Source organism: Camelus bactrianus, chromosome 9, assembly GCF_048773025.1.
Source record: "Camelus bactrianus isolate YW-2024 breed Bactrian camel chromosome 9, ASM4877302v1, whole genome shotgun sequence".
Taxonomy (NCBI): Eukaryota; Metazoa; Chordata; class Mammalia; order Artiodactyla; family Camelidae; genus Camelus; species Camelus bactrianus.
The window spans coordinates 6,939,673-6,953,282 of record NC_133547.1 but is presented as its reverse complement, the minus strand read 5'-3'; the positions used below and the strand labels follow the sequence as shown (position 1 = coordinate 6,953,282).

General features: G+C 57.0%; 2 protein-coding genes and 1 long non-coding RNA gene across 8 annotated transcripts in view; 1 reads left to right on the top strand and 2 right to left on the bottom strand.

The window, feature by feature from the left end:
• Nucleotides 1–96: 96 nt before the first annotated feature.
• Nucleotides 97–5,981, bottom strand: DBP (D-box binding PAR bZIP transcription factor). Its single transcript, XM_074369305.1, has 4 exons — nt 5,177–5,981; nt 3,878–4,288; nt 2,146–2,357; nt 97–602 (listed from the first exon to the last, which is right to left on the bottom strand). Exons 1-4 carry the CDS (start codon nt 5,313–5,315, stop codon nt 387–389), a joined length of 978 nt encoding a protein of 325 aa, XP_074225406.1. The 5' UTR covers nt 5,316–5,981; the 3' UTR covers nt 97–386.
• Nucleotides 5,982–6,335: 354 nt separating this feature from the next.
• CA11 (carbonic anhydrase 11) lies at nt 6,336–12,004 on the bottom strand. 3 transcript variants are annotated; one of them, XM_045510640.2, is made up of 10 exons: nt 11,149–12,004; nt 10,985–11,059; nt 10,810–10,896; nt 10,106–10,248; nt 8,439–8,624; nt 8,148–8,243; nt 7,915–7,987; nt 7,664–7,818; nt 7,233–7,398; nt 6,336–6,464 (listed from the first exon to the last, which is right to left on the bottom strand). In XM_045510640.2, the coding sequence occupies exons 1-10, from the start codon at nt 11,213–11,215 to the stop codon at nt 6,439–6,441; spliced, it is 1,074 nt and encodes a 357-aa protein (XP_045366596.1). In that variant the 5' UTR covers nt 11,216–12,004; the 3' UTR covers nt 6,336–6,438. The 3 variants fall into 3 exon arrangements, with proteins under 3 accessions (XP_045366596.1, XP_045366597.1, XP_010945205.1); XM_045510641.2 differs by lacking the exon at nt 10,810–10,896 and having other exon boundaries at nt 10,106–10,218; nt 11,149–12,001; XM_010946903.3 differs by lacking the exon at nt 10,810–10,896 and having other exon boundaries at nt 11,149–11,999.
• Nucleotides 6,471–13,610, top strand: part of LOC105062591 (uncharacterized) — a 30,177-nt gene continuing 23,037 nt past the window's right edge. For 2 of the 4 annotated variants that reach the window (XR_012508982.1, XR_012508981.1), the window contains exons 1-2: nt 6,471–6,620; nt 8,832–8,933. This is a non-coding gene — a long non-coding RNA (uncharacterized LOC105062591). Of the gene's footprint in view, nt 6,621–7,854; nt 8,005–8,831; nt 8,934–13,610 lie in introns of those variants that run through there. The other 2 variants (XR_012508984.1, XR_012508983.1) reach the window with 1 other exon arrangement.

Here is a 13,610-nt window from a genome sequence, read left to right as displayed (position 1 = left end):
GACCCAAGCCCAGGCCTACCCGTGGACTGGGGCCAGTGTGACCCGCTGGCCTTGAACTGGGGCCAGGGCGCTGCCTCCTCCCCCAAGACAGCTGGCTCCGGGGTTCTCAAGATTTATTCAGGATCGTGTTAACGGAGGCGGTGGGAGGATGTGGTCCCCGACGTGCCCGGGGCACACACAGAGGACCCTCCCCGCCCCCGTGAGGGAGGGGGGAGGCTCGCTTTTTCTTAAAAATATAAATGTATTTATCTGCATCATCACGTCCCTGGGGCACCCAGCTGGCCAGCCCGTGGACCACAGGGCGGGGAGGGAAGACGGCGGCAGGGCGCAAGTCTGAGCGAGGTGGAGGAAAGCTCCGCCTGATGGGGGTGGGGGTGGGGGCGGCCTCACAGGGCTCCGTGTTGGGCCTGGTATCGCGACAGCACAGCGCGGTAGTGGGACAGCTCCTGGCGCACCGCCACCACCTCCTGCCGCAGCAGGGCGTTCTCCTTCTCCAGGAAGGCCGCCCGCACCGATATCTGGTTCTCCTTGAGCCTCCGGGCGTCGCGGGACCGCTTGGCCGCCTCGTTATTCTTGTACCTCCGGCTCCAATACTTCTCGTCCTAAGGGATGGGAAAGCACTGAGGTCCAGACGGGGCCCAGCCCCAGCGAGAGAAGCGAGGAACTGCTTTGCTGGTGACTTTAAGGACAAGAGTCCATCTAAGAGAGCCCTGAGGCTGCTTCTCACCCAGCAGTGGGGCCCAAAGGATACCGGGTCTCCCCTGCGTGGGTACCCAAGGGTCTGCCCTTGAAGGGCCCTGGTTGCTAAGGACAGCAGGCCCCTAGCAATAGGCATGAGATAGCCTCCCACCCCAAGCAAGTCAGCTTCAAGTCTCCGCTGTGCAAAGCAGACGAGCTCTCCTCATTTGACAAAGGGCCTGCAGTTAGCCCCTGGTTTGCTAAGGATGCTTGTTCCCTAGCAACAAGGCCTTCAGGGTCTGAGGGTTTCTCCCAGTGAAAAGCACTGCCCTATGCATCACCTTTCCAGATCCTGTTTGCTAAGGAAAGCCTAGGCTCCCAAGTGATGGAGTTTGGTGTCCCATAAAAATCCTCTCAGAGCTGGGCCCTTTGACCTGGTTGCCAAGGCAACCTCATCCCTCCTCAGCAAATAAAAGTGAGGTCTAAGTGGTCCCAATGACCACAGCCAGTCTCTGACCCACTGGCTTTGAATAGAGGCCAGGGAGCTGCCTCTTCCCTAACAGTCCCTGGTTGCAAAGGGGTCTACCTGAGACCTCCCCGCACCAGCCTTGGAATTGGTTGCAGAGGAGGACCACTCCTTAGTGACAAAGGCCACCCAAAGCTCCAAAAGATGCCCCTCCATCCGCATTTCATTAAAGCCTAGTCCCTGCTTGCTAGGGTCAAACCAGTCCCGAGCAACAGGGTCCTGTGGCAGGAGAAACCGCCTGTCTAGATTTGGGGTATAGGGCAGTACTCACTGCTTCAAGTAGTTGTGTCTTACACAAGGGCATGGCAAAGTCTTGTGTGAGAAGCCCAGGCACCTCTTGTTAGGGAAGACCTCAGAACTGGCAAAGAGAATTCTAGAGAGATGCAGTCACTGTCCAAAGCACCCCAAATCAGAATGTGGCCCTGGAGGCTAATGGACACCTGAGGCCTCTCACCAGTAAGTAGTCCAGGCCCAGGAAACAAGGCCCAGAGGGGCTGGCAAACTCTTCATCCTAGTCAGATGTAATCACGCTGAAGGATGTCCTAAATCAGAGATTAAAAGGCCAACCCCAGCCTGGTTGGCTGCTCAGAAGAAACAGGCTGATACTCCATTCCTAAGGGATGCTGTCCTTAGCATCTGGGCCTGGTAGAGCCTGAAGCCTGCTCCAGTGAGGGTTTTGGCTCCTTCTGAAAGAACCTCTAAGCCTATACAACTGGCCCAGCAGGGCTGGCTGAGTCTGAGTCCCACAGTGATACCATTTTCACAGTCTCAAACCCAAACCTCTGCCCCCTGTGCAGCCCATGGCCAAGGTCCTTTGCTGTAGGTTAGGAGAACGTGAGAGCTAATCCGAGCTAAGCCCAGGCCTGACTCTGAGAAAAGGGCCATCCCTGCCTGTGGGGCTATGCCCTCCAAGCCCGTGTCCCACACCCAGTGATGCTCACCTTCTGCTCCTCTGGCACCTGGATCTTCCGTGCCTTCTTCATGATTGGCTGGGGCTTAAGCTCCTCCTCTGAAAAGCGATGTCTCCGAGGGTCAAAGGTCTCATGGCCGGGAATGCTGGACAAGGCTAAATCCGCTGGGTCAGGTTCAAAGGTCATCAGCACCTCCACGGTGTCTGGGTCCACAGGGCTGGGTGTGTCCCGAGAGGTCAGGCCTTGGGGAAACAGAGTGTGCCACCTGAGTGTGTGTTTATTGGGGGCGGGGGTTCCCAGAGGCTACCCCCTGCTTAGGTATCATATCCACTACAAGGAAGGCCCTTACAGGATCCAACATAAAGCCCACCAGGGATCAACCTCTCTAATATAAAATATGAAGGTTCTGTAAGCCACAAAGATACTTAGAAATCATGGAACCAACTCCACTTTTACACAGGGAAACTGAGGCCCAATCACGCGTGGGTAACACAGGAACCTGGGCTATTGCTTCTAAAACCTCAGGACTTCAGAGTCACAGTGTTACATTCTTTTTTATAGTCTACCCTTCTTAACTGAATCGTCAACCAAAGCTAAGACCCCAGGCTGCTCAGGGAAAAGTAATTTAATGCAACGAAAAGACCTCAAGTCAGCTTCCTAAAAGGTACTAGCTGGGAAGAGTTAATGACGTGAATAAATGGCTCTGAGGTTCCAGGAAGTTGGTTCCCGAGGAAGGGCGGCCTGTACCTTTAAGAGCGAGCAAGCCGGGGCCAACTGAGGACACAGGTTCAGGGCCGAGTCACGTGCTGGCGCCTGCTTTCCCGCCCCGCCCCCTGCCGCCACAGGCGCCCTCACGTTCCCCAGCCCCGCCCCCCTCCCGCGTGACCGCGCGTGCGCGAAGCGCGAAGCATGGAGGAGGGAGGAGAGGGCTCACGTGGCGAGGGAATGTGCTGCTGGGAAAGGGAGGGCCCTGGTTCGGCCCGGAGGTCGGACCAGGAGCAGGTGGGTCCAGGAATCCCCCACCTACAGTCCGCACTTTGGGACCCCAAGGTGCCCGAGGGAGCACACCTTTCCTCTTGCTCTCTGGGGGTGGTCTGTCAGCTCGAACCTCTCAACCTCCGAGGATCCAGACCCCTCTGCTCTCGGGAGAACACTCGAAAAGCAGCCCCCGGATCTTCTCCTCAGGCCCCCAACGCCCTCGCCACTAGCATATATACGATTTTGGGGTCCCAGGCCCCTGGGTCCTTGCCCCAATAGAAGACCTAGAATGAAAATCCTTTCTGAAGGACTCCAGTACCCAGGTCCCCAGCCCCTCTCTACTGTGGAACGCAGGAACCAGGGCTGCCAGTCCCTTATGTCCTGGGGAAACAGAAGTCTGTGCCTGGCCCTCGCCTTCTCCCAGTAGAGAGCCAAGAAGTTCTGGTCCTACCCAAGTCCCACTGATTCTGGGCCCAGATTCTGGGGCATAGTCCACTCCCCAGTTAATAACTCCGGTGTTCTGGAACCCCAGTCCCGGCTCTTCGAATATCCAGACCCTTTGTCCTCAACGTCCCACATAAAAGTCCACACACTACTTCACCTAGTCTCTGATCCGTTAGGGGACACAGAATCCGGACTCCTCTCCCAACATCTCCCGATTAGGAGATCCAGAATTGGGGTGTGCAGCCCCAGTACCACTATCCTGGCCCGGTGTCGCACAGACCCGCCCTCTGGAGTCCAAGCCCCGCCCAACAAGGGCCCTGCCCCGCCCCCGCCGTCGCACCTGCTCGGTGGCCGCCGGCGGCCCCGAGGGCAGCCCTGGCGGGGGCGTGCCCCGGCGAGGAGCGAGGGGAAGCCGAGCCGCAGGAGCCGGGCCCCGGGGAGGGTGCGGGCGTGCGCACGGGTGAGGGAGCTGGCGACGGGCCGCTGGGGGGCGGCGGGCTGGGAGGGAGCCCGTGCTCCAGCAGGAAGGCGTCCAGGTCCACGTACTCCACGTCGCCGAACGGCAGCGTCCGCTCCCACAGTAGCGGCGCCAGCAGACCCGGGCCAGGCGCGGTCCCCGGGCGTCCCCGTGGGGACCCGCCGCCCACCACCGCCCCAGCTGAGGCATCCGCCGGGCCCGCCGTCTCCAGGCCCGGCCCCGGGACCGCGGCTGCCGGCGGAGCCGCCTTGCGCTCCTTTTCCTTCAGGAGACCTGCAGGCCAGGGAAATACCGGAGAGAGTGGGGAAGAAGAGGAAGACAGAGATGAAGAAACGATTCCGAGTGGAGAGAGACACGAGGAACAAGGGGATAGAGACCCACACCGCAGAGATCCAGAGAAATAGGGGACAGAAGGGAGGTGAGGGAGAGATCGGAGAGAGAGGGCAAGGATCCAGAGAGAGGAGGGGACACAGGCTCAGAGAGGGAGAGAGACCCAGAGAGAAAAGACGGAGATGGGGTTGGCAGGCCGAGAGAGGCACAGAGGGATAGAGACTCAGAAAGAGGGGAGGGCAGGGATGCCAAGAGGAAGATGGGGACAGAGACCCAGGAAGGCATAGAGACACACAAGGGGGACAGAAGTTCATACAGATGTAGGTGGAAGGTTGGGCAGGTGAGAGAAAGAATGACAGCTCTGTAATTCCCCTGTAATCTATCCCCTTCCTTGCGCACTGTACCCCTTTCTCCCCGCCCCCACAATCTGTAAGGGGCAGGAAGGGGCTCTATTCCTGGGGCACATTCCTCATCCCTAGACTCCATGTGACCCCAGGAGGCCCCGCCCAAGCCCGTGTAACTACCGTGTGAGCATCCGACACACCCCCTCCCTTCTCCCTGGACCCCAGAGGTCCAGATTCTCGGAACCAAAAGGAAGAGGGGTCTAGGGCTTAAAGTCTTGGGTCCTCGGGGTGGACGGGCATGAGAGAGCCAGGACTTTGGGGTACTGAGGGATCTAGGGGCCCCAACAACTAAGTATTTGAGTAGATAAAGGTTGGGAGGATGGACTCTTGGCACATAAGAGGTAACTGTGGGACACCCCTCCCCCAGCAGTTGAGTCCCTAAGAGAGTAGAGTTTCTGAGCTGGGCGAGGTTGGGGCTAGAACTCACAGCTGGCTGGCTCTTTGGGCTTGCTGGTCCCCTGCAGAAGGCTCCGCAGCCCAAGTAGCGCTCCCCCGCCAGGGGGGGCCCCGGCCGGGCCGCCCAGCAGCAGTGGGGCCGGGGTCCTGTCGCTCACGGGCCGCGCCATTGCCGGGCACCTGCCGGCAGGCTCACGGGCTCATGGAGAGGCGAAGAGCTGGCCTTCCAGTCAGCGGCACACTCCTGTGGTTCAGGCGAGTGTCTGCCCAGGGGCGGGCGAGCGTAGCTTGCAAGCCTCCAGTATCCAGAACACTGCAAATCCTAGGAGCGACGTGTTATTGCTGTCCTCGGTGCAGAAACGTGCAACTCAAGAGGGTCCCAGGAGACCATACAGTCTGGGTGAGGGGTGATCAAATCAGGCGGCCGGCTCTTTGCAACCGAGGGTTCAAAAGGACACAAGGCGCTCCTTCTACAAGGTGGGCGAGCCTGGCTCTTGCAAAATCTGCAGCTCTCTCCACGGAAGGAGCTTTGCAATCTGTACCGAGAGGTGTGCGCGGAGGGGCGGGGGAGAGGGCAGGAGGAGGTGGCCGCCTTGAGGCGTGGCCAAAGCAAACTTCTTTCGCGGAAAAAAAAAAAAAAAGAAGCCAAACCAAAACACCCGACGCCACAGCGCTCACCCCTCCTCTCGGCCCCCGCCCGACTCTAGGGCCCTGCACTCCAGCCGCGTGCCTCCCTCTGGCTCAAAGCGCAGGCCAATCACGTCTCGACCCCTCGAGATGTACAGCCAATGGGACCCCTGGATCCGCCAAGGCCGAGGAGTGAGAGAGGGGCTCAGTGCGTGAAGTTACCGTGCCTTTTGGAGGGAGGCGGGACCCTGACCTACATTTACCCAATGGGAGACAGCGCTGGGGGCGGGACTGTGACCCAGTTCGGACCAATGAGGCAGGCGGGAGGGGGAAGCACATGGCTCTGCGCGTGCTGCCTGACTTGGGGGGGGTAAGAGGCTGGGGGATGGAGGGGTAGAACGCCGCTTAAAGGAGCCACATACCGAAATGACTGTTCTGGGAAACAGGAAGCAAAAAAACCGAGTTGTGGGGTTTAGGAAGAGGGATATTGGTTTCTAGAAGAAGGCTGCTATTCTTTAACACCCAGATGTTTCCCCACGGCGCCTAGAATCAGACCACTGAGATACAGGAAGTATTCTGTCCCTTTAATAGCTTTGTTTTGGGGGTGACTCCCCTCCCCTTGTGAGGAGGCTTGGGAAAGGCAGGCGCAATCCTCGATGACGAGTCTCAGCGACCGTGGGGGGCACCATCCACTGTAAGATGACACCGGTGAGGGGGGCGTTAGTTTAGGGCAAGATAGAAAGGAGTGCAGAGGGCGTGCAGGGGGCGGGGATTGGGCCGCGCAAGGCTCTACCATAGGCTGCGAAGGGGGAACCAGAGTGTACCAGGTTGAGAAGTTGAGGGAAATGGTAAGATTCTGGCACGGGGCTAAACCATAGGAATGCAGCAGGAGAGTGGAAAAGGGACTCGTTTAAGCTTTAGGCAGAACTATGTGGAGGTATTCATGGGGCGATGTGGGCTGTACCATGTTGAGAAGACAGAGAGGTGAACTTTAGATCACTGGGCTGAACCAAGAGGAGGCTGTAAGGAAGGGGGTTGTACCATGTTGATTCTCAGTAAGGGGGATGTCAGATTATGGAACAGCTAGGGTTGTACCACATGGAAACAGGGAAAAGGATTCGCGGTGTACCATTTCGGAAAGCCATAGTAATAAGAACCACGGGCCAGTAGTTGATCGTACCACAAGGAAGCCAGGGGGCTCGGGTTAAACACCAAGTTGCAAGTTGCAAGCAGTGAAGAGGAAAGACAAATCAAGGACCAGCAATGGTCTATGACGGGAAGGTGGGCTGTACCACGTTGACACAAAGAGGGAAGGTTGAGAGGGCGAGTGAGAGCTCAGGAGGCTGGATCACAAGGAAGCAGTAAAGGGGAAGCAAGGACTGTATCATATTGAGACACCAAGGGGAGACACAGAGGCGGGTTAGACCAAGACATGGAGGGGGGTGCAGACTGGATCATACCATGCAAGCGGTAGTTGGGGCCTCGGCAACGCCTCTCGGGGTGCCGGGGGTCCCTGTTGCCCCTCAAGGCCCTGTGGGCCAAGGGCTGCAAGGGCCGGCCGTTACCGCTGAGGCTCTGGAAGATCTGGGACGGAGGATTCTGGCTCAGGAGTCTCAGGGAGTGCATCTGCCGTGGAAGTGGGGTGGGAAACTCCGAGTGAATAATAAATGGCCCTGGTGACGTCACAAGGAAACCCCGCCCCTGGGAGCGAGTGGGCGGGGTCTTGCTTAGTCCCACCCGACCCCCAAGGGTTGTCAGACCCTCGAATCGACTCTAATTCCCTGTCAATGCGGGGGGGGGGGCGGTTGGAGGGTAGGTGAGGCAAAGCGACACCTAAGCCAGGGAACGGATTGGGGTGGCAGGGATGGGGGGAATGGGCCGACGGGTTCACCTGGAGGGAGGTGATATTCAGGGCCCTGTCAATGAGGATCCAGGTAACAGTCTCCGAGCAGGGTGGGGTGCTGAGAGAGCCCTGATAGGTGATGAAGCCAAAGGATTCGGGGAATAGCAGCTCCAGGCTGAGGTCTTGAAGAAAGTAGGCATCATCTGCGGGAATAGCAGGCCAGAGTGAAGAGGGGTGCCCCTGCTGAACTCCCCTTCTGTGCACATCCCACCCCTACGCCCCAATGCCCAGGGACTTACTCTTGTAGGAGATGCGGGTGATGGTGTCACGGTTAAGGAGGCGGCTGAGGAATGGGTTTGAGCTACCAGCCACCTGTGTGGAAGTCTGAGGTGAGGAGACAGGAACCCAGAAGTCCAAGCCTCCAATCCCTTTCTCCCCCAGGACCCAGGAGTCTGGGCCACCCTCTCAGAGGCCCTCTTCTCAGGCCCCAGGTTCCAGCCCCTCCCTCCCTCCAAATCTTGCCTGGGCTCACATTGACAAAGAGGCTGAGAATGGCCAAGCCATTGGGGCCCCGGGAGGCGGCGCTGAGGTTCCCATAGAGTTCTTGGTTGAAGTGGATGAGCTGCACCTGGGAAGGGAGCACAGAGAGTGGGGTCCTCCAGCAGAATTGGGGAGAGAGAATGGGTACAGCTCTGAGTTGTTGAGGTTAAGGATTAGTGCTGGGGGGCAGCTCTGTGGAAGGAGGATGGGGTGAATGGGGGAGGTGGGAGGAATTGAGTCGACTCAGGGTGAAAGTCGAGGGTTAGAGGTTAGTGGCTGCCACCTCAGCAGAGAAACCCTGATGGTTGATCTGGTGTTCAGAGCCAGCTCCATCCCGTGCTCCAAACAGCAGCCGCAGTTCACTGAGTCGGTGGCTATAAAGGAGGGGCCCCCCAGACACGTTGACCACGGGCCGGGGTGCAGGCAGGAAGGAGACATGGCGACCAGTGTTGTACAGGGTTCCCCGGAGCTGTGGGAGAGGTGGAAACCTTTATGGGGACACACAGAGAAAATCTTTTCCCTACTGTTTTCCACTCCTACATTTCCCGCTGCCAACAACCATTTAGTTTGAACACTAAAGTCTTGCCAGGCTCTGTGCTGGTCCATGGTAGATGCCTAATAGTGGTGAATATATTTAATTAATAACTAGTTATTGAGCTGCTACTCTATGCCACAGATTCCAGGAAGAGAGCAATGAGCAAGTACACAAAAATTCTGGGCCTCCTGGAGCTTCTGTTTGAATGGAGGAGAGACAGACAATACATACTGAATCGCAGAAGTAAGTGCTTAATTAATTACATCCTGTGCTCATGCTGGGAAGAACTGGGAGTTCTGAGAAAGCAGAATGGGAAACCCAGTCTAGATTGGGGTGGGGGTGGGGTGTCAGGAAAGGCTTCCATGAGGAAGTGACATTTGAATGGAGCCAGGAAGGATAAGGAGGGGTTAGTTGCAGGGAGCAGGGAGAAGAGCATTCCACAAGATGGAACAGCAAATGCAAAGGCTCTGAGGTGGCTTGTTTTAGAAGCCAATGGACCAGAGCTCAGTGAGCCATGGAGAGAGTGGTGATGGGAGCCAGATGGTGCAGAGCCTTGTGGGCAGTGATGGAGTATTTTGTGTTTTTATTTAAATAATTGAATATATATAACACACTTGGCACAATGCTGGGCACATGGTAAGTGCTATATAAGTGTCTGCTGATATTACTTATCCTAATAGGATTTTTGAGCAGGAGAGTGGCATGGTCTGGTTTGCATTTTAAAACATCTCTCTAGCTGGAGATGGAGAATGGATTGCAAGAGACAGAGAAGCAGGCCATCAAGGATGCTATGGCACTGGTCCAGGAGCAAGATGATGGTGGCAGCAGTGAAGGGACAAGAAGTGAAGTGATATTTAGCAGGGAGACCAGAAAAGACATGATGGGAAGTGGCAGTGAGGGAGAAAATGGGATAGGAAATAACTCTGAGGCTTTTGACTGGGGTGGCTGAGTGAAGGATACTGCCAACTCTTAGAAGAAACGGTACTGCAAAGTGGGAAGAGCATGGATTCTGGGACCATACTGCCTGGGTTTGAATCTCAGCCCTAGCACTCTCTAGCTGTGTGACCTCAGGCCAGTAACTTAACCTCTCTGTGCCTCAGTTTCTGCATCCATAAAATAAGGGTAATAATAGCACCTATTTCATGGGGTTGTTGTGTGGATTCGAGGATTTATCAAGTTTTAAAACAGTGCCTGGCACAGGAAAAGGTCTATTTTACCATTGTTTCTAAGAGATGGGAAAACTAGGGAGGATAGACGAATAGGTAATCCATTTTAGACTACAAGGCACCTCATCTCCACCCAGTGTGTAGGCCTCTTTCCCCAAGACTAGCCTCACAACTTAATGCCTCACCCCCCCACCCCTACTCATGCCCAGTCCCCATGGATTCTGTAGCCCCTCCCACCAAGCTCCTTACCTTCTCTCCTCCAGTGCTGAGTCTCAGCGGGGGCAGAAAGGGGTCATAAAGGACCCTCTTCAGCTCCACATCCACGGGGCTCTGCCGCTTTCCCACGGCACACAAACTCCAGGCTGCATTCACCAGGCCCCAGAAGGGAGGCCCTGAGAACAGGGGTGTGGCAGGGAGGAAAGGGAGTCAGAAATATGGACCAGATGCCAATGCTGGCATCTGATGGGAAGGCTGTGGTCTGGACTCTGGATCCCAGGAGATGGAGAGCTGGAAATCTGGACTCCTGGCTCTGAGGGAGGGGACTCGAATCCAGGATCTCGGGTCCTAGAAGAATCTTGGAGGAGTTTCCTAAGACCCCACCCCCACCACTCTCCAGCACCTCCAAGCCTCTCTCTGATCAAACCTATCTTAAAAATCGTCATTGGGGAAGGAACTACAACTCCCAGCAGGCCCAGCGGCTGCCAGCCTACCAATCTACTGCCGGCCTTGCCAGAGCCCATGGGAGTTGTAGTTCCCTCAGTCTCCCTTGTCCCACAGCTGGATAATGAAGGTACTGGGGAGGAGTTGCAAGAGAGGCCTGGATCAGGCGGGGAACGGGACCGCTGAACCCCTTGGTCTCAGCTGGAACCAGGATCTACATGCCTCTTTCCCTGCAAACACGCACACACTCTTCCACCCCCATACTCCCTTGCCTTCCACTCACTCCCACTCACTACTTGAAATGCACATGTATAATGTCCCACTCCGTTCAGAGGCTGGGTCTCCGGAGGCAGGGAGGAAGGGGCTGGGACTCCTGGGTCCTGGGGCAGGAGTGGGAGGAGAGGGCTCCTGAGTCTCAGGAAGAAGGCGCCTGCAGCCCAGACTCCTGGGTCCCCGCCCTGGCTGCACCTGGCACGAAGTTTCCCTGGAGATTATCCTTGTAGCTCCACCAGTCCTCGGGGTCAGGTGCGGGTCCGATGTGAGCTGGGGAGAGAGCAGCCTGAACTCCTCTCCTTGGCATCCCCACCCCCACCGCTCCCTCAGGGGCCCCTGCCCCGACCCCCAGGCCTTACCTGCAGCCCCCAGTGCGGCCCAGAGAACCAGCGCTCCAGGGGCGCTCAGGCGAGCTGCACTCCCCATCCCCAGGAGACCTCTGGGCGACCCCTTCCCAATGCTCTGGACCCCCTCTCTCGGCTCTGTCCCCTCTTTCTGGAACCCTGTCCTTCTAGGACCCCCAGCCTTCCTCTCCTCCCCACAGGGAGTCCCAGTTCCCCAGCTACTAAAGCAGCCGAGATGGAGAAACCCCCACCCCACCTGCACCCCCGCCCCTTTTCCTCCTCTCTGAGCCTCTCCTGCCTCTTTCCCGAACCCTCCAGCCTCCCTCTCCCTCCCGACCTTCCTTCTCCTCTCTCTGCCTTCTGCTTCTCCCTCCAGCTACCTCTTGGTTTCTAATCCACACCCTCTTCTTGGCTCTCTTTTCCTCAAGCTCCCCCAGCCCTCTAACTCCGTACCCCACCCTGCTGCTCTCACCTGCTCCTCCTCCTCCCTCTCCCTCTTCTCTGCTCCTGCCTCTTCCTTCTCCCTTCTCTCCCCCTTGTCCTCCCCACTCTCTCCCTCTCGGTCTCCAGCTCCTCTGTCTCCCCACCTCCTCCTCTCCAGCCTCTTCTCTCTGTTTCTCTGTGTCTCTCTTCTCTCTCCTCCCTTCCTCCCTCCTCCCTCTCCCTCTCTTCTCTCTCTGGGTGTTATTCAATTTTTCTGTCGTTGTTTGGGGTGTGGGGGGGTCCTCACAGCAGTGAACACTCCTCCTCGGGTTGGCGTGTGTGGGGGTTGGTGTCTAAGGGGCAGGATGGAGGGGTCGTTGAAGGGCTAGTCCCCACTCCCATCCGCGCTGGGGCCATGGGGGCGGGGGTGGCCCCGGACACCTGGGGCCCAAGAGCTGGCAGTTTCCATCCTCCGCAGAAGGCGGAAGGGGGGGGGCGCTTAAGGTGGAGCTGGGAGAGTCCTCGTTGTCTCCGTGCTCAGGGCCGTTGGCCCCGGGGGATCGGGGGTCTCCGAGCTCGCGGGGGCCCGGGTCAGAGGCTGCGCCAGCGCCTGCAGCCCCCGCCCAAAGCATCACTCGGGCCTCGGCCAGGGGCTCCCTTAACCCGGCTGAGGGATCCCCTGGGAGACTGGAGTGCGGTGTGGGCCGCTGACCAGGAGGGGGAGGCAGAGACCTGGAAAGAGAGAGGGAGGTGGGAGGAGGAGCTGGGAAGGCAGAGGCAAGAGAGCAGAGGTGGGATCAGAGAACTGCGGAGGCTTGGAGAGGGTAAAGGAGCTGAGCTAGGTGTGGAGAGAGGACGGAGGGAGAGCCAGGGAAGAGATGAGGGGGCGGGGGCGGGGGGGGTGGGGGCAGGAGGAAGAGAGACTGAGAGACTCACATACCTTTAATGAAAGAGATGCAGAAACGGATGTACACAGAGAAGAGACAGATAGAGACCCCCAGAATGAGAGGGTAAAATACAGAACGAGACAGATACAGAGGGAGGCAGAGAAAGAGAGACAGAGACACGCAGAGAAAGAGAGACAGAGTCACACAGAGAGACAGAGACACAAACAGAGATAGAAGCAGAGAGACCCAGAGACAGAGAGACCCTCAGAGCACTTAAGAGATGGAAGAGCAAGATGCCAGGCAGGAGGTATGAGGGGAGAGACAGAAACAGAAAATAAGATCTAAAGACAGAGATGCATAGAAACACACCCCTAGAGCAAGGGGCACAGAGAGGAGGAGACAGAGAAGGAGGCAGACGCACATGCACATCTACACATAGAGAGACTCATGCGGAGGAAGAGGTACCAGCAGACACCAACAGATAGACAGAAACAGAGACCCAGATACAGAAACACTGACATAAGGGGAGATACTAAAGAGAAATCAGGGAGACAGAGGCATTCAGAGATAGAGAATGAAATGGACACTCAAGGACACAAGATGTAGGGAGACAGACACCCAGAGAGAGGCAGAAATAGAGAGACACAGAGAACACACAAGAAAGAAAAGTTTGTATTCATTTTCCATTGTCACATAACAAATTTCTCTAAAACTAAGTGGCTTAAAGCAACACTGATTGTCTCAGTTCCTGAGGGGTAGCAATTAAGGAGCAGTTTGGTTGGGTGACTCTGGCTCAGACATCAACAGAGAAGTCAGGGTCTCTCATGAGGGTGCAGTAAGCCATTGGCCAGGGCTGCAGTCATCCGAAGGCTTGACTGGGGCTGGAAGATTACTTCCAAGCTCCCCTACATGGTGCTTGGCAAGAGGCCTCAGCTCCTCACCACATGGCCACTGGCTTCTCCCTCAGATTGAGTGACTTGGGAGAGAGAGAGAGAGAAGGTGTCTTAAACGACCTAATCCCGAAAGTCACACAAAATCACTTCTGCTTGATTCTGTTCATCGGAGGTGAGTCACTAGGCCTGCCCACACTGAAAGGGGAAGTGATTAGGCCTCTCCTCTTGAGCAGAAGTATCTCAAAGACTGTGGACTTATTTTAGATACCATCAC